Source organism: Condylura cristata, unplaced genomic scaffold, assembly GCF_000260355.1.
Source record: "Condylura cristata isolate star-nosed mole 26May11 unplaced genomic scaffold, ConCri1.0 scaffold00006, whole genome shotgun sequence".
Taxonomy (NCBI): domain Eukaryota; kingdom Metazoa; phylum Chordata; class Mammalia; order Eulipotyphla; family Talpidae; genus Condylura; species Condylura cristata.
In genome coordinates, this window is record NW_004567107.1 from 52,983,423 (window position 1) to 53,008,618 (window position 25,196).

A 25,196-nucleotide genomic window follows, 5' to 3' on the forward strand; every position below is an offset into this window, starting at 1 on the left:
TATGTGGTTTTTATTCTTCTGTCGGTTGATGTGATGGATTACATTAATTGATTTTCTGATGTTGAACCATCCTTGTGCTTCTGGTATAAAGCCCACTTGGTCGTGGTGTGTTATTCTTTTAATGAGAAACTATTTCTCTAACTCTTCATGCTTTCCATCAAGTACATTTTAATTGCTTTTTTTTTTTTTTTTGAGATAGGCATTGGTTTCCAACACTGTATAATTTAGGACTATAGGTTTATACTTCTTCAAACATATGTTACCACATCAAGCCCACCACCAAAGCACCTGTTACCCTCCACCTTCCAAATAAATGAAATCATGGGGTGTTTGTCTTTTTCCTTCTGACCTTGATTGACCAAATAAGTTGTGTTTTTTAAATATTTATTTATGCATACAGAACTGGGGTACAGGCCAGAGGGGCAGGGGCAGTGAGAGGATTCACCAGACAGAGTAGGGAGCAGAGCAGGCCAACTGATGATGTACATTGCTGAGGGGAGCAGCGGGCAGGCCAGGAGAGGTCAACTGGGCCATGTGGATCACCTCAGGATGGGGATCCAACTCATGCTGAAGTGGCATTAACATCTTAGTGCTGTGCTTTAACCCACTGCATCACCAGGGAGGGCCCAAAGTTGTATTTTTTGTTTGTTTATCAGAAACTACCTCTTGTCATCTAAACTAAGCATATAGATTCTTGAATTTCATACTGAAAATTTGTTTCTGTGAGCTCTAGGTTTGTCTTCACTCCATTAATTTAGCTTTTCCCATAAGAAGTTCCAGAGGATAAGGCTCTTAATGTCATATGTACCACTGTATTAAGTCTGTGGCAAGACCAAGTTCAAGGGGGATATTACAGCTCATTTGAGATGGCAATGGTTCAGATAGGTAGATGCTCTAAAGTATGATATCAGTCTTTACTTTCAAGGCTAAAAACTGTTTATAGGTCCTTTTTTACTTCTGAAATTTCAAGTTAATCTGCAGACTAAGAGTGCAAAGTAATAGATTAACACTATGGATAGGTAAATCATTAAGAGAATGTAAATTCCAGCTGACTAAAGGAAGGGCTTCTCAGCTTCAGATATAGTGGGGAGAGAAAACATTAGCTTATTCTAAAGGATGGAAATAGTCATTAAAATTTAATGAATTCTAAATTGAATTTTTGTGTTGAATAAAATTATTAGATGAACAAAAGATAAAAATCATCACACTGTGAAGGTTCCTAAAAAAGTAAGATTGTGATATTATTCCAGAAAGGTTGGCTGCCTGAATGGGGTAAGTATAAACACAGGAAAAATAAATAGTTGCTAGGAGTCATATCAGAGGAATGGGACAATCACTACAACTTCTTATTTCATAATTGTGCTTAAGAAGTAGGCTAACTTCTCTGACTTTTTTATTGAAAAACAATTTTTCTCCTATAAAATACTGATACACGAATGCAAATTTTAGTTAGCAGCTAACTTCTAAATCACATTTAATAATAAATACCACGAGAAAAATTTTAATGCGAAATTTGCCTTCTTAAACAAATATTTTCCTTTCAAGTTATCTCATCTCTATCATAATATCCAATTAAAGTTCCCAGGACTTGTCTTAAGAGGTCTTAAAACTTTCAGCTCAAGTGAGCACCAAAGCAAGATTTATCTATTATTCTTCATCTAGTGTTTTATCTTATCAGCCTTGTTTTCTTTGGAAATGTTTGGAGTGTTGTTTGAAAGAAGAAATTAGAGTTCAGAGGGGGTCTGACTACTCATGTCATTTGTATAGGGTGGTCTTTGTGTTAGAAGAGGTGGCACATTTGGGGATGTATGTTTAAGTCAAAGTTGCCTTGTTTTTACTTTTTAGGTCAAAGCCTATTCTAAATGTACTACCAAGACTTCTGACATTCTAGGTATTGTATCTCAGATGTTTTGTTCTGAGATCTGATCCTCTTATCCTCTTTTATGGGAGGAATACACTAAGGCCAGTGACTGTTCGGGACCACTAATGGCCTATTTCATCCTAAAAATAAGTTTTTGTTATATGCGATGATTAGATATATTTGATTTCATAACTTTTACTGGCCTTGTTGGGAATCTGTAACTCTTGTCTATCTTTTACTATTTAAAAGTTTCTTGTTTGTTTAATGGCATTCTCAAAATTTTATTTTTCCTCAGTTGCCTTTTTTAACAACTTTATAGAGATATCTTTGACTTGTAAAAATTATATTAAGGGTATGCAATTTAATGTTTTTGTTTAAGTAAGTATTCATTGTAAAAAAGATCACAGTTGAGCTAAATACCATATCTCTCACCTCTGTATAGTTAACCATGTATTTGTGTGTGTTAAGTTGATTTAAAAATGGGGCCGTCCCTGGTGGCGCAAGGGATAAAGCACAGCACTATGGAGCTGTCCACAGCTACAGCAGCATGAGTTCAGTCCCTGGCCATGTAGGTGATGATCCACAGGCCAGGGAGGTAACCCACATGGTATGGCACACTTCTCCTGTCCTGCCTGTGTTGTATTTCAGACAGTACACCTGTTCTGTTCCCTACTCTGTCTCTGGTGAGTCCTTTCATCCCCTACAGTACCTCTGGCCTGTACCTCAGTTCTTGTATACATAAATAAACAGATCCTTAAAAAAGGAGTTTATTTAAAAATGCATCCTCTTAGCATATTTCAAGCCTACTACAGAACTGTTATCTGCCATTACTATATTCAGCATTAAATCTCCGTAAATTATCTTGCATAACTGAAACTTTGTACCACTTTTGACCAATTTCCTCTTTCCTTGACAACCAGTCTATGCCCTGATTCTATGAATCTGACTATCTGTGATTCCACAACAATTAAGGTAATGCAGTATTTTCCTTTTTGGTTTATTTCACTTACCACTATGTCCTCCATGTTGCCACAAATAGCATGTTTCCTTCTTCATTATGACTGAATGCTATGCCAGTGTATGGCTATATCACATTTGCTATATCCAATAATCTGTCAAAGGGAATTGAGGTTGTTTTCCTAAACCTGGCTAATAGAAATACTGCTACAAAAACCATGAGTGCGCCTGTCTCCTTGATCCAAGTTTCATTTTCTTGGATTCCATACCTAGAATTGACCATATAGTAGTAACATTTTTCATTTTTGAGGAAACTCTGTACCATAATGGGTCTATCAATTTCCATAATGGGTCTGTCAATTTGCATTCCCATAACAGTATGCAAGAGGTTCCTTTTCTCTCTGTCCTCACCAATGCTTTTGTCTCTTTAATGATAACCATTCTAACAGATATGAGGTGACATCTCATTGTGGGTTTGGTTTGCCTTCCCTTGTGATTAGTGATCTTGAACACATTTTCATGTACTTTTTGGCCATTTACATGTTTTCTTTTGGGAAATGTGTTTCAAATGCTTTGCCTGTTTATAATTATTTTTTTCTATTAAGCTATGAGTTTATGTATTTTTGATTCTCAGCAGTTTATCAGATACATGGTTTGTAAATGTGTAGACTGCCTTTTCACTGTACGTTGATTCTGTACAGAAATGCTTTAGCTTGATGCATCCCCACTTCCCTATTTTTGCTTTTGTCATCTTTTTGATGTCATGACCAAACAAATTTTTGCCAAGATCACTGCTAAGAAACTACATCCCTATGTTTCTTCTGGTATTTTTATAATTTCAGGTCTCGCATTGAAACCTCCCATTCATTTTGATATGATCTCTGTATTTAATGTGAGATAAGAGTTTAATTTTATTCTTTTACATGTGGACACCCAGGTTTTTAAAATCCCATTTCTTAGAGACTATTCTCCATTGTTTGTTTCTGGCACCTTGCTAAAGATCAGTTGGTCTTATGTATTTGGGTATATTTTTAGTTTCTCTATTCTGTTACATTGGTCTATGCTTGTTTTTATGCAGTATCATGTGGGCTTTATTGCTATAACTATGTAATAGAATTTAAAATTAGGGAGTATAATGCCTCCTACTTTATTCTAAGAATTTCCCCCAGTTTTTGTAAGTAGATAACATATCTGCAGTGGTGGTTCACAACCTTAGTTGTACTTTAAGATAATCTAGAAAACTTAAAAAAAATAAAAAGCACAAGAATTGGGTTCACTAAGCCAATTAAACTAGAACCTCTTGGTATGGAACCTTATTACTAGTGATTTCTTAAAATCTCAGTATATGATTTTAATGAGTATCTAGCATTTAAAACCATGCTCTGTTGGAGGAATAGTAATAGTAAAAGGATGAGGCTTTTGTCTCCAGTTCTCTAGGAATTTAGAGCTTTGAGTAACAAAGAAAAGGAGGAATTTTCTGATAAGACATTTATTTATGTTCAAAGGCCTCACAGAAGTACTGTGGTATGATCCAATGTGCAGTGTGGGAGGGAAGATGTGGACCAGGACATAAAGTGGTGATTGCCCTTCCACAGTGCAAACCAAGAGAATGGCTTTTCTGAGTAGTGACACAGTTTTCTTGTGTTAGTCAAGATCAGCATTGTCCAAGTGGTAAATAAACTCAAGTAATTTCTGAAAATTTCTTCCTGTCTGTGATTAAGCTCAGAAACATGACTCCAGGGTATTAATGAATAATTAAGTTGGTGCCCAGTGACTGGAGGAGTTTATGCAAATTTTCTGAGACCCACTGATTCCTCAAGTTTACTAAATGTTTTATCCCTAGTCCAGCATTTAAATTTTGACCTTCAAATCAGGATCTATTATTATATCTCTTCATCAGCAAAAAAAAAAAAAAAAAGTGTTCATAAGTGTGTTATTTCCTCTGATTGGCTTCAGTTTATACAATAGAAATGTTTATTTGTTTCTGCTGTTTTGATTACTGAGGAATAGTGGTGGGAGGTAGAGAGAGGACTTTTGGAATAGAGACAGGCATGAAGAATTACAGAGAAGAGACAGAGTGAGAAATTTAAAAAGGACATCAAAAAAGAAGAGAGGGCTGCAAGATTATACACCAGAGAATAGATGCTTCCCTGGGAGGCAGAAAAAGCAAGTACAGAGCACTGAGTGACACCATAGTTATGTGTGGTCTTCAGTACCTACAGAGATCAGACCTAAAAGAGGCACTCCATACCTCTGACCCTGGTGTCCCGTTCCAGAGAGAGAACTGCCTGATCCAGATAGAGAACCAGATAGAGAACCCCGTTCTCATGACAGTGTATTTTATTGCTCTAAGAGAATCTTATTTCTATTTGTGATGTTCCCTTTCATTTTTATCAAACTCTGGATTTTAAATCTTGCCCCTCCCCCCCCACCCCGTATCTCCTAATTGTGTGACATTGGACAGACTGCTTAATTTCTCTGGGATTTAGTTTTCTCCTCCAGTGGGCAGTGCCTAGAAGAGACTAGGTGTTTGGTAAAGACTTATATTGAAGGAACATCTAAGATTCCCTTGAACTCTAAGATGGAATGTGTGACCTTGACGGAGGCTTTGTCTTCCACATAAGTAGTCAAAGCCCATTTTGCTGCTAGATAGGATGAAGGAGGAAAAGCTACACTTAATATAAATGGTTTTAAGGAAGAATGTTGTGATTCTCCAGGCCCCCACTTTGCAGTGGACATCTGGGTGAAATGGACGGATTGAAGAACTTTTGTCTGTAGCCAAAATAATTCATAAATTCCCAGCTTCAGAGTTGTATTGGGTGAGGTTGTGAGAGTCCTAGAGTTTCATAATATACATTTTCCTCATGGGGAAGATGGAAAAGTTGGACTTAGTGTTACTAAAACACATTTGTTTTTATTCTCATTCTTTGCCTCTTTTGGCTACCGAGCAAATGTAAGATCATTTGCAAACCTTATGGCATGTGTGTATGTATTATAAAGTGCATGTCCTTCCTGCTGGTGGATCTCAAGCCAAAGGCAGCAATCCCCCTGGCTCCCACCCCTGCCATCTTTCAGGGAGCAAATGCATTACAGTGACAAATACAACTCCAAGTAAATATGTGAAAATAAACATGTCCTTTAAAAAGAGCCACAGTTTCTTTGCCTTGGTAGCTATTTAGTTTCCTTTTAAACTTTTCATCTTGAGTTTATTATAGGAAGACTTTAATCAGGTTTCAGGGTTCAAAAATTTAGAGCAAATATGAGACCAAAAGTTCCTCATGACCTGGAATTATACTTATCACATTTCCATCTATTGCACTTTCCCTTTGCCTGCCTGCTACCTTCTCCCTTCCCTCCCACCCTCCCTTCCTGCCTCTTTCCTCCTTTCCCCTTTCATTCCTCCCTTTCCTCCAGAAATGCCTATGGAGAGCTAACAGTGTACCAGGTACTTTGCTAGGCTCTGGGTCTAGGAATCAAACATATAGGCTGTAGGAGGGAATTGCAAACAAAGAAAAGTATCTTTTCTAAAAGTGAAGAGAGGCTTCAGGATTGTGTACTAGTCTTTAGAATTCTGGCTACTTAGTGGAGCAGAAGTATGAATGAGGGCTGCTTCTTGAATTCCCCTTTCTCCTATCACACTACTCTGGCTCATGCAAGACATGTCACCAAAGACAGTACCTTCATAGCTTCCTTCTCATCAGCCTCTCCTTTTGTTACTCCTTTCATTCCTAGTATCCAGATGAGGCTAATTAACTAGTGACTATGTCACACTTGCCATTTGAACAACATTGGTTTGAATTGCTCAGGTCAACGTCCATGTTTTATTTCTGTCCACAGGTTCCTCATTCACGGATTTGACCAACTGTGAATGTCAGTTGATTGATTCCCTGGATGTGGAACTCCATGGTGATGAAGAACAGACTACAAACAATGCAACTGAGCAGGGATCAGTCACAACACAGTGCCCACCTGTGTTGCCCAAGGGTCAGCTGTATACTTTTCTGCATTCTATGTAGACTAATGTGGATTTCTTTTCCCACTGAATTATAACTTTGATAAGGGCCAAGGAAAACAAGTTTGTATCTTCCAGAATGTCTCTGCCTTAGTACCAGTTCAGCTTGGATGTACAGCAAATGTATTAAGTGACTGTAAAGCAGAGTGTTCTATAAGAGCATGGTGACCAGGTAGCACTGTTCGTGGGCTCCTTTCCACCTTCAGGCTGTTTTGAGTTTGTGGTTTCTCTAGACCATCTGAGTGGCCTGTGCAGAACAGCAGGTGCTGCATTGGAAGCTGGACGTGATGGTGACAATTTGTCCCACCATTGCTCTTGCTCACTTTTTTGATTCCCTGAGTACACTCTCCTAACCCCAGCCCATGTTTGTGAGAACTCGAGTCTTTGTTGTAGCATATCTGTCTTTGAAAAACAGGCAGAGATATGTAAAATCATACTTGTTTGGAGGAAAAAAATTGGCAATCATTTTTCTAGTTGTAATTTAGAACACACCAAACACTCATAATAGCAAATAAGCCAATTTGAAACTCAGAGGACCAACTCCAAAATTCATTGTAATAACCTCATGTGGGCCTAAATTTTAATTTGAACAGCTCCACAACCTCCGAACTGCTGCTCAAGATTCTGTAGAAACACAGAGCAGCTTGCCTCAATTCCCAATAGTCTGGAGAAGATCAAATAGCCAGAGGGGATGTCTTCTTAAAATGTTTTCCCCAAATCTCCATCATTTCCATTTATATTGAATTTGGACTCCACATTAAGTTTTAGTAACTCTCTCAGTGTACATAAATTAGGGTCTCCAGGCTGGCAGAGCTTCAGTGTTTTTATAATGAGAGGTTAGTATAGAGCAGAGTGTTGAATCACAAAACAAGGTTACAAAAATATGTTACTGATGCCAAAGGAACACTTTTAAGTCTAGACCTCAACTTGGGGCACCATTTCTTCGATCTGGGCCTCTGGTACCCTGGCTCTTTTTAAAATGTTTTTCAACATGCAGTCTTCAGGCTGACTCTTCCCGGGCTCCTTAAGCTGTCAGAACCCCTGGCCGGTGACACACGGTGTGACACCAGAGTCACGTCTGCTCCCGCTCACCTACTGATGGAGGCCTAGCCGCCTGCCTCCTTGTTTGTTGTATTGTTATAACAGACAGCATTTTCAGTGGCCACATTTATCAAGGTGTCGTGATAGTTTGGCTTGTATATCTCTCTACCCAGCAAAAATAAATCTCTCCCTCAACACTAATCTGTTTGAGCCACGTGATGCATTGGACACATAAGAGACAGTGAAAAAATGAATAGGCATTCTGCATGGGATTCAGGGACCTTACAAGTAAATGCTGAAGGCAAAATCGATTTTTTTTATGTATGTATGGATTTAAAATCCCAGTGCACCAGGGACCTCTATCTCCCCCTTGATTCAAAGGTACTTTCCACTGTTGGTCGTGTAGGCTACAAATGTGTTACTAGAATTTCAGTGACTTTGTATAATGGAGATTTACCCTCAAATGGGAAAAACTGCAAAGCTTAGTCACAGAGGTCAAAAATGTTTCAGATCCACTTGTCGCAGACAAGTGTAACCAGATTAAACATCAATTATTATGGAAAATCTTATAAACAGATTTGTTCTTATTTAATAGAAGTGGTTGTCTGAGAGCATTTATGATTGGAGAAGGCAGCAGAGGGGACTTGCAGTCATCATCCAGAGCAAATACATACTCATTCAATGTTTGTTAAAAATCATCCAAATCAAGCCCTCCCTGGTGGCACAGGAAGCCAAAGGGCAACACTATGAAGTAATGTGCAGCACAAGTTTGATCCCTGTCCTTAGAGGTGACCCACATGGCACAGCAGACCCCTCCTGACCCACCCACTGCTCCCCTCAGCAGCGGATTTCAGTAGATCTGCCTTTTCTGCTCCCCACTCTATCTCTGGTACATCATATCACACACCCCCACACACCTCTGGCCTGTGTGTACCCCAGTTCTTGTATAAATAAATCTTTAAGAAAAAAACATCCAAATCTATGAATATCAATATAGTACTCTCTGGGCATACACACTACAACTTTCCATCTATTTAAAGATAAAGATAGACCTTGTAATGAAGAAACAATATAAGCATAATTTTCTGTACATACTTTTTGAGACATACTTGATAAACTTTGTATAAGTACTTTGATATTAAACTTTGTTTAAGGTATATAACTTGATGATTTGATATATTTATATATTGCAATGCGATTACTATCTTAGCACTAACTAATACCTCTGTCACATCACATACATCACATAGTTATTTCTTTTTTCATGTCAGGAACAGTTCAGATCTAGTATCTTAGCAGTTCTGAGGTTTACAACTCAGGACTGTGTTAGAAGTCTAGACTGTATTAGTCTAGAATGACAGCACTGTATATTTGATTTCCAGGACTTATGTAGCTACTGATTGCAGATCTATACTCTTAAACAACATCTCCCCAATTCCTCCACCTGCTTCCCAGGCTCCAACAACCACCATTCTACTCTTTTTAATGTAGATACTTTTGGAAGAGTAATAGTAATGAGTTGGGACCAACCACTACACAAATACTTTCCACATGAACAAAGCTCATTTTGATTCTCATGAAAGACACTCTAAAATTAAACAACCCGTTTAAAAATGGAGTCAAATGTAGGACACACTAAAACATGACTTTTTAAAGACCTGGAGAAGCATAGAGGAAGGAAACATGAGAACATGCATGGCACTTATGACCTAGGGCTGACCTGCTATCTAGCACCTCTTTCTCCCCCATGCAAGGCAAGATCATCAGGGATCTTCTATCATGCACAAACCTCAATTCTGCAGCAGTTTGAACTATGGATGAGTACACTGAGCATGTGAGGATAGCTTTATGCAGGGTCTGGCTTTCATACAGCTTCCTTTTTAATGGCCAAGTTGATTAGTATCAAGTGTTGTCTCCTGAAAGAACCTCTTACAATAATGTGTCTGTAGAGAATGAAAAGCATCCTGACAGTGCATTTGCACTTCTCTCCCTCAGGTATTCTCAGCATTTGCTATTCCCTTTGAGGTCTTTGAAAAAAGCCCCAGAAATGTAGACTTTATAACTGGCTCCCTGGGGATGCTCTCTTCCTATATAGCTCCAGGGACTTCTGAAATGCTCACTTGAAGGAAGGAAGGAAGGAAAACAGCCCTCCCATACTACCTGAAATCTTTGCTGTGGCTCTCACTCTGCTTTGTCCTGTGTAAACAGTGCTCTTTGTAGATCTCCCAGTCTCAAGAGCCCAGGGTCTTGAATTGGTGACATGCTTTTGTAAAGTGAACAGTTTCTTTTTGGATGGGGACAGACTTGGGTGAGAGAGAGCTAAGGGAGAAAGTGGGAGAGAGGTGGGGAGAGAGAGAGAATGGACTATTCTGTTTTTAAATTCTTAGTTTTAGCCTATGAAGAAAGTCAGAGAAATATCTATTCTTACCTAACAACACTCTTTGCCTTTTAGAAATTAAAGGCAAAGTGTCTCATGGGCTTAACATAAATGTAGTTGTCTTTAAAGACTTTGGGTTTCTTTTTCAATTATCTCAGTCTTTATTCAAACATCCTTGGTATGCAATAACATATAATTCAAAGGTACAGGCACACTTCTTGGGATGTGTTACCACACCCACTACTAAGGTACCCATAGTCCTTCACCACAGTCCATTGGGCCCCCTCCTTTCTTTTCTCCCCACTCTCCCTCTCTGGTCCAGGTCTCTTTATAATCCTAAGAGGAAGAGAGCTGAGGGGTGGGACATATGGAATTTTTAGTAAGAGTTCCCGCCTTACTGCACCCTTTGTCTTACAGTTAACAGGACTAGAACTTACCTACTCATGGGAGTCATCTAAAAAGTGGCAGCTTGCTCTAAGGGCCTCTTAATAGCTGATCTGTACCCACCATTTTAGCAGTGAGAATGAGACCTGATTTGAAAACAGAACTCAGAACTTTTACCAAGGTAGAGAGGCAAAGAGAGAGGTATGAGACGTTCACCCAGTCAGGCCAAGGGCAACTAGAAGCCTGTTCCTCCACATTTTGGGACCCACCAAATCCATGTAGGACAGCCAAGCAGTCACCGAACACCAGCTCCGCTCAGAAATAGAGTGCCTAAGAGCACGGAGATAGAGAAACTGGAGAAATATTAACAGTGCCATGAAAAAAACACGTGTTGGATGCTTTATGTCATCACTTTTTGGAGTTAGTGGGTTTAGAGTGCAGGGTCCTTGGGCTCACTCTGGGGAAGGTCTCACGAGAGCTCTCCTTTTAGTGGCATGCAGTTCATTTCTTAAGTGAGTTTCTCCTAGTACAGAGACATTAGTTATATTTAAAGAGCAGATTTATTAAGAAAAAGGGCAGAGGAGTAAACGACACTTACATAAGCACAAGCAGGCAGGAAGAGCTGCCCCAAAAGGAACAGCTTTGCTGACAGGCCTGCATGATCATAGGCAGGAGGCCTTGAGGAGAGAGGCATCTGCTGAGGAAGGTCAGCGAGAAGCCCTGGCATGGTACAAGTCACAGCAGGCAGGAGGCTGCTTCCCTGCAGAGGGAGAGAGTGGGTGGAAAGGATCACCTGCATAGGCTCAGGTGGGCAGAGGATGCTGTGCCAGGGCAGAGACTGCTCTGATAAAGACTTCTCTGTGGGAGGGGCTCACTCCCTGTGAGTCTAGGTTTGTTGTTTTGAATAAACTATGTAGAGTCTGAAAGGGACAGAGGAGTCCACAATGGGCTCAATCTCCACATCATTACCTTTGGGTCTGAGTCCTAGACAGTCCCTACAGCAGTCTGATACCTGCTTGGGTCTTGTGCTTTGGGATCAGCCTTGTGATGCCACCTTGGGTTTCTATTCTTTCCTCCCTAACACTCCTCATCTGGTAGCCTCAGCTCTACAGCCAGATGTGTTGGGTTTGTTTTGGTTTGGTTGGAGTTTTAAATATACAATTATCAGATTTTCTTGAAACTGTTCACTGACACCAAAGATGAGCCTGGTGTATCACCAGGATCTGTTTTTTCAAAGAGGGAATGAGAAAAAATTTTAAAGTAAGAATTGATGTGTTTTATCCGATTTTTATATTTTTAAGGAAAGGTAAAGCAAAGATGCTGTCTTCTTCTTTTAAAGGTTTAATTTTTAATTTATATAAACAGGGTGGGGAAGGGAAGGGAAAGTAACAAATTGCTAAAGCCTGGAAAGAGAGCTTTTAATTTTCCATAGTAATTCATCTCTTCTAAGGTTGTTAAATTATGATAATTGAAACTATGATAACATCAGGATTGTAAGAATTGGAACCGTTTGTTATGTGTTGATGAGAGACCAATAAAATATGCCTCCGGCCTGTACTAATCTCATTATAAGTGAATTAAAGTCTGAATAATTCACAAATAAAAGCTTATGATTGAGGTGGTTTCCATTTTTAAGATAAGGAATTAAGTCAAAATTAGTAAGTGACTGACGAGGAGAAAAGTACTGGAATAAACAAATATGGAACTTTCTGTGCAGATTTGACTTGGGAAAATTCTTAATATTTACATTTGTTATTTCATTCTTGAACCAATTACCAAGTCCTTAATTGGTACAGTATTTATTTCTCTAAACACAGTTCTGTAACTATTTTATAGTTTGTGTCAAAAGGATGCATTTACTTAAGTCCTGTTATCAGCGGTCTGTCACTTTACTCAAACCATTTTGGGTTGAAATTTCTCATGTTGGTTTTCATTCCCAGAGTAAATTTTATTTTGTTTAAATGTGAAGGAAACCCTTCAGCTGTTTTATATTAACAAACTATTTTAAAAGCGAGAGAAGAAAATATTTTTTACTGCTTAATTCTCAGATGAGACTTGTGTGCCCAGATAAATGCCTTGGATGAGGAACTTCACACTTGGCAAGAATCAAATCCTTGTGGTGGAATAGCAACTTCATTACTTTAGTAGAATTTATATTCAGATTTAATAAATTTGAACTTTAAAAAAAATATATAAACTTCTCTGCACTGAAGTGCTTTCACATTACATTTTACTGACGAGCATGGTTCTCTTGGAGAAGTTCCAAATGTACAATGTGGATCTAGGTATCTTTGACTCACGACAAGTGGATTTACCAGAATTGAGAAGCAACTGATATATTGATGTAATAAGAAGATGCAGTTAACCCCCAAGCCAGCTCCCTGCTCAGCTTCCCACATTTAACCTGGTGCTAATATTTCACACATTTTGAGACATCTTGTTCATCTTTTTATTTTATTTTTTTATGCTTTGCAGTTAGAAAATTTGGGTTCCAGTCCTAGTTTCTCTCTATGTATTTGACTTTAAGTCACCCAATCTTTCTCATCCTCTGTTTTTTAATCTCTGAAGTGGGACTAATAAAATCTTGTGGAGTTGTGGAAAGGTTAGAGATAACCTACATAGAATACTTAATACTGGATCAGATACCCATAGCAAACTCAATAAAGGCTAGTATTACTATATTCAAAATTTGATAGTTGTTTCTCAATAATGAGAACTTTTGAAATCTAAAACATTACCACTTTAATATCATATTTCTGTCAATCAAGCTTTCACTAAAAATAAGCAATACAATATAGTAATACACAATCTATACAACATAGATTTATTTCATGAATATAAGTAAATTGTATTATTATTTGCATTGCTGTATTGGGTATTAGACAATTCCAAAATATTCTTTGGATATTGTAACAAATGTTTTTTCTTTTTCTTTTTTTCATTGCTGTGAGTTTCTTTGGTTTGTTTTTTCTTTGTATTTGCTAAATATGCTTTTAAGTCATCTTTTACATGATACGCTTTTATGCCGTAATATCCAAAGATGCTTTTAAAACCATATATGTATTTATAGTTCAAAATATCTGGTAAAAATATTTAGATTATCAAAGTAGGTATTTTTCTACATTGTTAATTTTAGTAAATTATATCTCTAACCCTTTGGCATTTGAACAGAGATTTTGTAAGTTATCACAGTTAATGGTCTTGACTTTATGTACTGGCATTTTCTATATCCATTTGACAGATGAGGAAACTTAAGACCTTGGAAAGGATAAGAGGCTCATACAAAGAAATGAGCATAGTCTCTGAACCAGATCTTTAAACTCCTAATTTAGAATTATTTCCATTGCTCCTTTAGGGAGTTATAGTTAAAATAAAATTACGTGGAAAACACAGTTTTTAGGTTTTAATGATTAACACTTTTCAAAAGCTGAAGTCATTGTATCTCCTATGCTTTAAAATCTTCAGTGACTCCCCTTTGCCTTTGCAAATTTCAAAATTAGGGTAGATTTCTCCCAATTCTTAAACCCAAGGTTTCAACCAAACAAAATTGTTTGAAAATTTGTAAACATATCGTCTTTTCAAACCTCAGTGCCTTTGCCTGCTGTCTCCTTCACACATCCTTATGCAGTTTTTACCTTTGTTATACACTTGATTAAAAATAATTTACCAAGTGCTTCAGAATGCTCACTGTGGGCTAGGAACTGTTAGAAGTGTTTCACAAATCTTACTTGGTTAACCTTCACAACATCCCAAAAGACTGTCTACTCTAGCCTGTCATCTTTAGACTCAGAAACCTGATTTTTTTAGCAATTACACCAAGAAGGGGTTATGCTCTTGGAAGTATGCTCACAGTGATTTGTCCCATGAAATTAATGTTTTCAAATGGAATGCCAGTTAACTCACACTGAACAATGGTACTGTGTATCCCATGAACCAGAATACCCATGTCAGCCCACTCCGCACATTCTGCCTCACAACAATCATGAAAAAAATAGATCACCCTTGGCAAATTTCTTGGCTAACGTGGCATCATAACAAGGGGTATTCCTGGGATGAGCAAAACATTCTTTGGCATCAACTGGGTTAGCATGAGGCATCTATAGCACGACAGCAAATACCTTGCCAATGGCCCTTTGCCTGGAACATTGCTGGGCTGGGCACTGACAGCCATATATCTCTGTCATTCTACTTTTACCATGAAGCTGATTCCTGGCCAGCCCTTTCTTTCCCTTGCTACAGTCTGTTATTAATGCATATTCAAGCAGTCAATGATGTTAAAGTCAAGTCTTCAGACTTGAGACTTTTCTACTTCATTAAGATAACCTTTGTGTGATTGTGTTTGCAGATGGTGTTTTCTTTTGAATGACATTCTTAAATATTAGCAAGCATAACTGTTGCTGAGTGATAAGAGTGATTTTCCTAATATTAAATAAGTCATCTTCATTTTTCTTTATATTCCTACAAGTAAAAGCATTGCCCAGCTTATGATGGGAACTTGATGGATAGTTGCTGAATAAGGACATGAACTAGGAGGCAGGAAATCATTATGGTTCTGCGTATAAAATTCTGTAGTAGACAGCTCACCTGGCTTCAAATATTAACTCTACTACTTAATAGTTGTGTTATGTTGGAAATTTACTCTCCCTATGCTTCAGTTTTCTGAGCTGTAAAACGGATGTTATGATAGTATCCTGTCTTCCAGAGTTTTTAAGAAGATTCAATAAGTTAGTACATGTAACAAGCTTAGAAAATTACCTACAATAAAATTCCATAACTATTCAGTATTAGTATAATCAATCAAATTTCATAGATTTTTACTTGCTTTTAAAAAGTGTAACTTATTTTGAATAGAGGAGAGTACTTGTGTCGTCAGTGCATGTTTAATCAAAACTTAATTGTTTTTGTTCACAAGAGTTCAGTATTAATGGAAACTCCCATGTGTTGCTAGTGGGAGTACATAATGGTACAATCTTAATGGAATGCAGTTTGGTAATATTTATCAAGAGCTTTATAAAGTTCATTCCCTTTAGTCCTGTAATTCCCTTTGCAGAAATTTATCCTAAAGATAGTCAGAAACTTGGATAAAATGTATGAATGGACATATATCAACTCCCAAACTAGAAATTACTTCAGTGATTAATAATGAGAAAAATGTTATACAGTTATGCTGTTATGGAATATTATGTAGCTCTCAAAATTATATATTTACAGTTATTTTATAGTAGGAGGAAATATCTCCTTTTTCAGCAGAGTTGAGGTATTAAAATTAAGAGTTTTTGAAAAGAAATCAGTTAAAATGATAGTGATTGTTTTTTAGATGAGATAATTACGGGGGACTTTTTTCTATTTGGTAACCTTTCCTGAAACCACTACACTGAGCATTTATTCATTAGAAATGGACATAATTCTTTAATTATGTAAATTTTTCATACCTTGGATCTATAATTTTAAAAAGACATGTTGAGTAATAAGTACAGTTTTTATCATATTCAAGATGTTTTTTTCAATGAAATACATCGTCAGTTTTATACCAGGAATAATTAAGATAGGATTCATTTAACATCAGTATTTTTCAGAAATTTTTGCTTTAATGTTTGTTTAAGTAAGCACCAGCAAAAGGACTGCTTGGTTTCAACTGCCATGGACAAAGAAATTTATATGCATATCTGTCTTAGGTATGTTGAATTAAGTGTTTGATAGTGTCCTTAAGAACACAATCAGAAGGAAAGAGGTTATTATGGTAGCATTAAGGGGAAATTGATGAAAGGAGGGACATTTTTATAAGGCAATAGCTCAAAATGTGAAATCTTCATAGGTAGTAATGAGATTTTTTTCTTTTTTGTGATCTAGGAGCTGTGAGGGAAGAAATATCAGATATAGAACATGCAGTAATGTGGTAAGTATTGAGGTTCTCTGATAGTGATAATGTGTTTTTAAGCACTGAGTAATGTGACTCTATATATCCTGATAAGAAATCAATCAACTAGTCTTTTACTAAGTCATTTATCTCACACAATACTGATTAGGAAGCACTTAAAAATTAGAAAACACTTTTAAAATATCCTTTCATTAAACTCTTAAGCATTTGTCCAGTTTGAAACTAACTTGATTATTTCAAAGCTGGAACTCTTTGTATTTCCTCTCTACTTGCTGACTTTTCACATCTAAGTCTCTTGAGAACAATTAACAGGGATGATAAGGGAAACCACTTGGGGGATTGATGAATTAAAGATTAGTTAACCAAATGCAGATTTGACAGATTTATTCATTCGTGCTCAAAAACGTGCAATGAAAACTATGTGTGAGGCACTACACTAGTGGAATAGAGGGCATGTGCCACTTGCAAAACTGTCAAAACATCTGTAATACAGTAAGGAATGCAGAGAGAGGACAGATGTGTGCCTAGCCACACAGATGTTGCGTGCTGAAAGAAAAGGATGGAATTCTTTGTGGGTTAAAACAAACAGCGGAAAGATCTCCAGGGAAAAGGTGATTTGAGGTAGGGCTAAGAGAACTAGCAGAGCTCTCCCTGGCCTAGATTGGGTGTGAGGAGTGAACATCAGTCCAACTGGAGGAGACGACTAGACAACACTGGAACAGGGATGTTTAAGGTGTGTTTAGAAAACTAATTTGGAAAGGATTAGATTCAGCACTCTGAAAGAAAATAATTTGAAGATATGTTTGGGCTATACCATGAGTAGATTTGAAAGTTAGGTTTCCTATTTTTTATTAGTTCAGATAGAAGAAGTCACTCCATGTTTTTAAAGAGTCTGATATCGTAGAGTGTCACTTCAGAAGACCAATACTATTGTGATAGGAATACACTCAGACAGGAAATAGATGGAGAACAGGAAGAAATGGGAGCTTAAACTGGGAGACAATGAGACCAGAGAGGTCAAAATTAAGATCCCTGCAAAATTTAACAAGTTGGAGTAATAGAACGAGGTGGGAGGATGGTAAACAGGCACACGTGTATTTAAAGCTCTTGTACTTGCTGCTCCTTCAGTTCTTTTTTGATATTTTCATGACTGCCATTTTCCCTTTCCCCATCTCAGCTCAAATGCTATCTCCTCAAAGAGGTTTTGGTGGCCACTTTTTCTGATGTGCTTGTCCCACTGCCTAACCTCAATAGTTCACAACACTTTGCTCTTATTTTAGCACTTAGGGTTACCAAAATTGATCTGATTTTATGAATTGGTTTTTACCTCTATTTACCCACTCTAATGTATACATACTAAAGGATAGGCATTTCATTCAACTCATCTGCTATGTGATTCCCAGAAATGTTGCCTTATACATTTTATACATATTAAGCACACATGTAAAATGGTATTTAAAAAAATAGAGAATGTAATTATCAGAAGTTAGAAAGTTTGGATGATATTTGGGAAAGGAAAATAGTAAATTTATTTGGGAACAGTGTTGAGTTAGGTCTACAGTCTGGGATTGTAGGTGGTGCATTCTAGTAGGCAACGGGACTTGATCTTAAGAAAGAAAGTGAGGCTCATGTCATAGAAACCCAATGCAAAAGAATAATAACAATAATTTGGAGATCTGTTAACAGAGTGTTAACTTGAGTTTAAATAACAATGAGAGAAGAGAACTTCAACATTAGTGAATATCTGTATTCAGTAGAAAAATAACACAGACCAAGATAATCCATGAAAAAGCACCCTGGGTCCATTAAAGGAAGAAATAAGAGGTAGTTCCTTAGATGCTTTGTAGGATAAATGTTACCAAGAGGTTGAAGTCTGAAACAAGGCCAGTGGGGGAGCAATTTTTGTAGTATATTAGGAATAAAACCAAGATTTGGGGGTAAAGATGTTTATTAATGATGACATGGCACTGATGTGTACAAGCTGCTCTTATAAGTACTAGCAGAGTCACCCCATTATATGTGACAGAAGGATAGACAGTGGTTTGCTTATAATGAGAGATGAGTTGAACTTGAGGGAGAGATGAAAATCTGTGAATATAAAAATATACTTGATGTTGCAAGATAGTGGGTGACACAAAGAAGTGGATGCTGGATGAACCTGAGAAACATACACTTCATTCTAAGAAACAAGTTGAGAAAGTATGGGTGAGACTATAAAAAGATTTTAAAGAAAAGTTGACTCTGCTCATGAACAGGTTCATGTTTCTCCATGCAGATATTTCCTAGGTCCTCTGCTGAAAGCAAAGATGTGGTAAACTTGGGAAAGTGAATGGGAAGACCTTGAATAGCCATTGGGGAAGATGGGTGGAAGTTAGCAAAACAATAAAAGAATGGTTGGGCAGCAAAGTGGGTTTGTCTGATGCTAGAAAACTTGATCTTACAGAGAACATGATCAGGTGAGTGTTGAGACTTAGTGTGGCAATTCTGAGATGCATTGACACAAAAGCAGATAACATAAAGACTGGAGATCCTCAGGGCAAGAATGTAGATGAGATGAGAGAATCAAAATGAACGAAATGTGTATGTGTTTTAAATGTCTGACTGGAGAGATTTAGAAGAAACTAATCATAAATGGGAGTAGGAGTATTGTTCAATGGGCAGTTTTTCAAGTTTATTTTTTCTATTTCCATCCAGGACACTAGATAACACTGAACACCACTCATGTCATTCGCTTCTCCACCATCACACACACATCCCTTATTCAACTTTGGGTTGATTATTGACAGTTTTGGATAAGGTATAAAAAGATTTCAAAAATAATATTCTCTGGATTTCCTTATTTCCCCTTTTATTGAATGGCATCTTATATGTCAAGGTTTTGTCTTGTTCCTTTATTAAAAAAAAAAAAATTCTAGTGTTATAAGGGAATTCAAGTAATTTACATTTCTTTTCTTTTTTTCTAGCTTTTAGAATAGTGGAAAGGGTTCAGACCATCTTAAGTAGATACATTTAAGTAGATAAATCCCTACAGAATCACAAACATATGTCTGTCACCCTATCCTTAAAACTCTTTAGAAATAGCCCACAATTCCCCTGTTCTCATTATGAGTATTTTCATGAAAGATGCAGCCGAAGTCTCTGACTCAATATTGCTTAGACCTATTGCGTTGCATGAGCCAACTCTTTACAGCTTGTAGGATCAAATTGACACTGAGGTTTATATGAGAACTTAGAGTCTTCAAATTATTTAAACATCATGGCTTTTGACCATGTGGAAGCAACATTGTCAAAAATTATTAATTAAAAATATTGTAAGAAAAGATCTTTTCAAAATTACATTTTTTAAGCAAAGAAGTTCAGAATAATTCAGATAAGTATTCCCATTTCAGATACTAAATTTGAAAAAACTTGAGATTCTCTTGTTAGCTAAGATTGCAAGGTGCTTCTGAATTCCTGGGCAGCTTCCTGGAGCTCTTTAAACATCTCCAAATAGTCATACTTTTCTTGTTTTTTTTTTTTACTCATATCAATAAAAGAAACCCTACTGTAGACATGGTACCTTCTTATACTATTTTGTTGGTCAAAGCAGAATATTTTTCTTACTAAGGGCATAGTTCATCAAATGCTTCTTACTTTATAGTCCTATGAAATTTCTCTTTCCTAGGAAATTGGAAAGACACCCTCTTTGGGAAGAAAAACTAAGGATACTTTTAAAAGAAACAATAGGTGAAAACCAGCAAACCACTCAAGTGGATCATCTAGATCTGACATCTTCCTTGCTCATTTTTAAAAAGCTCTCCTTCAGTCACATCTTCATGATTACTCAAATTTAACCTCAAATCTGAACCCCTTGATCTTAGACATTTTAAATTGACTTCCCAAATGTTTCAACTAATGGTTACCTTGGTAGCTGGTGACACTCTAAGTTCTTTCTTAAGATCATATTGCTCCACTGCAACATTTTACTGTTCTTTCAAATATCTGAGGTTAAAATTAGCAAACTACATTTTTGTTATACTTACTTCTTAGGGATCAGTCAGGATGCCAGTGGGCAGAAATTTCCATCTTCTGAGGAATGATTAAAACAAGTAAAATGTCTTCAGTGTACAGAAACAAAACACCATTCATTCTTTCCAAAAACAATAAAGGCAAGAATTATTCTTGCCTTGTCCTGGGGTACAATGATGAGGAAGACCAAGACCATTTCTCTTGAAGCTTCATTCTAATGAAGCAAGCTCAATTGCAGACAAACATACAGCTAATTTAAAGGCAGAAAATAAGTCAGGACTGGTGCTCTGCAGAGAATTAAGTGGTTGGTAGCCTCTTCAGACTGAATGATCAGGGAGGTCTACTTAAAAATTGATGTTTGACTCACAGGAGAGAATAAGCTTTGTGTCATAGGAAAAGCAGAAAGTGCAAAAGCCATGAAGTATGAAGCAATGTAGTGTGTTCAGAGAAAGACAAAGACTGGTACATCTTGAGTATAGTGTGCAAGGGACAGTGTGTTGAAAGGAAAAAAAAAAAAAAGAGCCAAAACAAGGAAGTTAGATTATGTGGGACAACGTAAAGTGTCTAGATTACATTTTCAGTGCAAAGAGAAACTACTGGAGGACTTGAAGGAGAATAGAACTGGATTTATGTTTGTAAAAGATAAATTTGGATTCAGGATCTCTCTGGAGATAGAGAGTGCAAGCAAAAAGTAGAAGCAAAAATGCCAATTTAGGAGGCTATTGCAATAGTTCAGGTAAGCACCATACTTGGTTGGACTAGGGTGGCACTGGTGAGATTTTAAATATGTTTACAAGTAGAATGTCTTGTCGTAAGATATTTTGCTTCATTCTCAGGTTGGTACAATTCTCTTTTCTGGTCTCCAGTATTGTTGCTTTGGAATGTCTTAAGAGGTGCAGCATTCCAACAAGAGACAAAGGCACAAAGGCAGCAGCTATTATGGCCAGAGAGAACAAAATGATCCTGGTCAATTTGCTAACTTTTTTAGGTCTTAGTTTCTACACCCAAACAATGAGAGGGTTGAAACAAATGTTCCCAAAGGTCCCTTCCAGCTCTACAGTTCTGTAATTCTTCAAAAGTATTTTGTCTGGCTTATACTGGATTTGGATCTGAATGCAGACTAATGAAGATATCTGTGTTGGTTTAGTGACTGGCAATACTGTAGTAAAAAGATTTACAGTCAGCAATAAAGTAGCGTTACAGGGAAGGGAGCCAATATGAACCATAGAAGGAAAGTTCTCTCCCTTACTATGGACCTTGACCATCCATCTGAGCCAGTAGTTCTCATCAGCAAGGTGTAAGGGTTCATGACTGTCAGAGTCCTATTCGTGGTAATTAATGGTCAAGATAAGGTAAATTTCCATTTGATAATAATAGCAATGAACAACTATATACCAGAGACATTTTATGGGGGTGGAATGGGGACTGGATCCAAAACGGTGAGGGGGAGAGAAGTGTACTGGACTATGGCACATGGGTGATTTGGTGATGGGAATCCCATAGGGATTACAACTGAGATGGAAAAAGGATGTAAAAATAAACTATTATATTATTTTAAAAAATTTCCATTTGAACCAAGTGTCTATTTATACCTCCATATAGCATAAAGTCAGGACACAATTGATGCTGTGTGAAGGGTCAAACAGTAAGGCATGGAAGTATTGAGTATTCTTTCTTTTCCATGTCTTCCTTGGTCAAAATAATTTTTAGAAAAATGCTGCTAGGACAACATTCAGATCAGGGAAATACCCTGGAGTCTAGACAGATGTTGTTGTAAATAATAACAACTGCAATACTCAGTCAGTGAGCCTGAATGCTAGGCCATTTTCCAGGCAACAGACACAGCTAAGTTAGGGAGGTTCATTTTCTCATGATCAAGCCTTTATTTCATTAACTGAAAAGAAGACCTCATGCTACTTGGCAGGGCTATTCATTTGCTCACTTATTCATTCGCTCTCTCTCTTTTTTTTTTGTTTGTTTTTGATTGTTTTACTTAAATAATGATTAATCCACCAACACTTACTCTACATGAGGGATATTAAGAGTTGCTTCTGTTGATAAAGAGATGGGTGCCTGTCATTGGGAAAACCTAATACAGGAACACCATGGACTAAAATGCGATGATCACAATGAGCACGGAGGTAAGCCTCAAGTGCTGAGAGGTCACAGAAGGCCCACATCTGCCCCTCGGGCCTAGTACCCAGTGTTGCATGCTGTGTTGCTGAAACTGCAAGTCATGGAACAGTACAATTAGGGCTGCTGTGAGCTGTTTGAAATATTCATGGATACACAGAAATACTTGAAACATTTGGCTTTATTCCTTTCTCTGATGCCTTATCTGTGCAAAGTTTCATTTGCTTTGATAAAAAGCAAGCGCTATGAGAAAATCACTGTGGAACAAGAAATGAGGGTGGCACTGTTCAATCTGATTCAGGCTTTCAGAGTCATGTAAAATACATACATTTATGCCACTGGTTAAAAAAAATTATGAATGAAATTAATTAACACTATTTTTCTTTCAAGTAACATGTATTTTCAAATGGCCACTAAGTTGTTAGCACACAGATACCTATTAAGCTATTTGGACCTAGCTAATAGGTATAACTGCAACTGCTTAGTGTTCCTTTTGGCCTAAGAGTGCCATAAAAAAATACTGAGACATTAAAGAGGCTGTGAGTAGATAAATTCTGGTAACTCTGACAACATGGTAGGCATTCAACACATTTAATGTAGTAATGACGAGTAAGGGAAGGTAACATCTGACCTGAGCTTTTCAAAGGGATTTTTCTAGGCTATGATGAGAGAGAATGTTACGGAAAATGGTAGTAAGATTCATTCAGTAGTTTGAACTGTCACCTGCTTTGTAACAGGCACTTTTCTAGGAACTGGGGTATAATAGGGACACAGAAAGTTAAGTCTTATATTCGCATGAAGCTCATATTCTAGTGGGAGAAGACAGAAGATAAATAAGACAGTGAAAACTTCAGAAAGAAATAAAGCAGGATAATGAATGGCATTAAGAGTGACTGAGGTGGGGAGGGGCAAGTTCTGCTCTATATGCAGTAGTCAGGAAATTCTTTGAAGTGACATTGGGGTGTATGTGAATACTGAGGGTGAAATAGTCCAGCTTATTTTAGACCCTGGGGGTCATTTTATGAAATATGGTATGAGGTAGGTTATGGGGAAAGTCATTTTTATCTGTGCTGAAGAGTCTGAACTTACCCCCAAATGTTATTTTTCAAGGGCATTCTCTAACATCTCACTAGGAGTAAAAGGCATTGTCTGAAAGAACAGCAGGCTGACAGAAAGCTAGGCTGCTTGAACTACCCCCTTCTGTGCATTTCTCCTCTCTCAGGCCCAGAGCCAGTCAATCTCAGACTGAAATGTATATTTCAGGCAGTAGAGGGATTTCTTAACCTCAAGTAGCTAGTCTCTTAAGGGGGGAAAATTCTAAGGGAAAGAATGTTGGTTTCTTTTTAATAAAAGTTCAAAACCCCCATCTAGTACAGGGGGCTTCCAAAGGGCACCCTGGGCATCCTGGTGGTTCCCCCCAAGACTGACTCAACTCTCTCCAGCAGTGGAACAAAGACATGGGCTTCTGGCCAGATCCATCCATGCTTCCCTCCTACTGACCCATCCAACTAAGAAACAGGAATTTTCCTTATATTGTAATCTTCACCAAGAAGGAGAGTGATCTCATCTTAAAGTCTGGTAGGACATGTCTTTTCCAAGTAACTTTATTAGGACTTCATTTGTACATTAATATAACAAAATTGGGGTCAGGCTCACCTACTCTTTGGATTCCACATGCGTTTTGCATTTGGGCAGTCTGGGTGGGAGGAGGAAGAATGATTTAAAGGACACAAACTTCCTTTTCCAGTCCCATGGACACTGAGGACTGAAAGCTGCATTGTATAGTGGAAAGGAAATAAACTTCTGAGTGCTGGGGTTACTTCTTACTGATTATGTGCTTTGGAACAAAATTTTGAACCTCTGTCAGCTTTCTTATAAATCTACCCTTTCTTATTATGTGTACCAAGAAAGTTAATACATTTTATATTGATGGTAGTTTAAAAAATTAGAAACATATGGAGGGGAGATGGGCCAAGTTATGGTATGTCCATATCAGGAACATTATATAGTCATTGAAAAGAATAAGCAGGATCTATAGGTATAATCTGTAAAGTTCTTCCATCATATATTGTATGGGGGGGGAAAAAGCAAGTTGTAGAGCAGTATCTTTATGATGGTCTCAGTTTTTAAAAATTCTTGAACTGGCATGTGTCTGAGAAGTGTAACATGTCACACATTTTGAAAGACACAGATCCTACTGATTACAGGTCTATACAATACAGATTTGAAAACAGCGTACCCTTTTTTTATATTTACTTTTGTCTCATAGGTTTATTAAAAGAGGACATATATTTTATTGGTGCAATTTTAAAACTAAAATGAAGTTGAGGTAAAATATTTTTAAATTGATTGAAAATATATTTTTTGAAAGACTGGGAAAAATACCACTCTCAAGGTTTTTCTATTTCATGAGAAAATATCTAACAAGCACTCAGTCTGGTGCCTGAGTAGGTAATGTTGGCTCAGACTTCTCTCATTCCCTTTCATAAATCCCTCCCATTCTGTGTCAAAGTACTAATTCGAGATAAATACACTGTATACAAAA

At 37.3% G+C, this 25,196-nt stretch overlaps 1 protein-coding gene across 2 annotated transcripts in view; it reads left to right on the plus strand.

The window, feature by feature from the left end:
• Positions 1-25,196, plus strand: part of ADAMTSL1 (ADAMTS-like 1) — a 340,785-nt gene that overhangs the window by 37,751 nt on the left and 277,838 nt on the right. For both annotated transcript variants that reach the window (XM_004677681.2, XM_012721598.1), the window contains exon 3: positions 16,483-16,528. In XM_004677681.2, the coding sequence (XP_004677738.1) occupies positions 16,483-16,528 (46 nt within the window). The remainder of the gene's footprint in view (positions 1-16,482; positions 16,529-25,196) is intronic.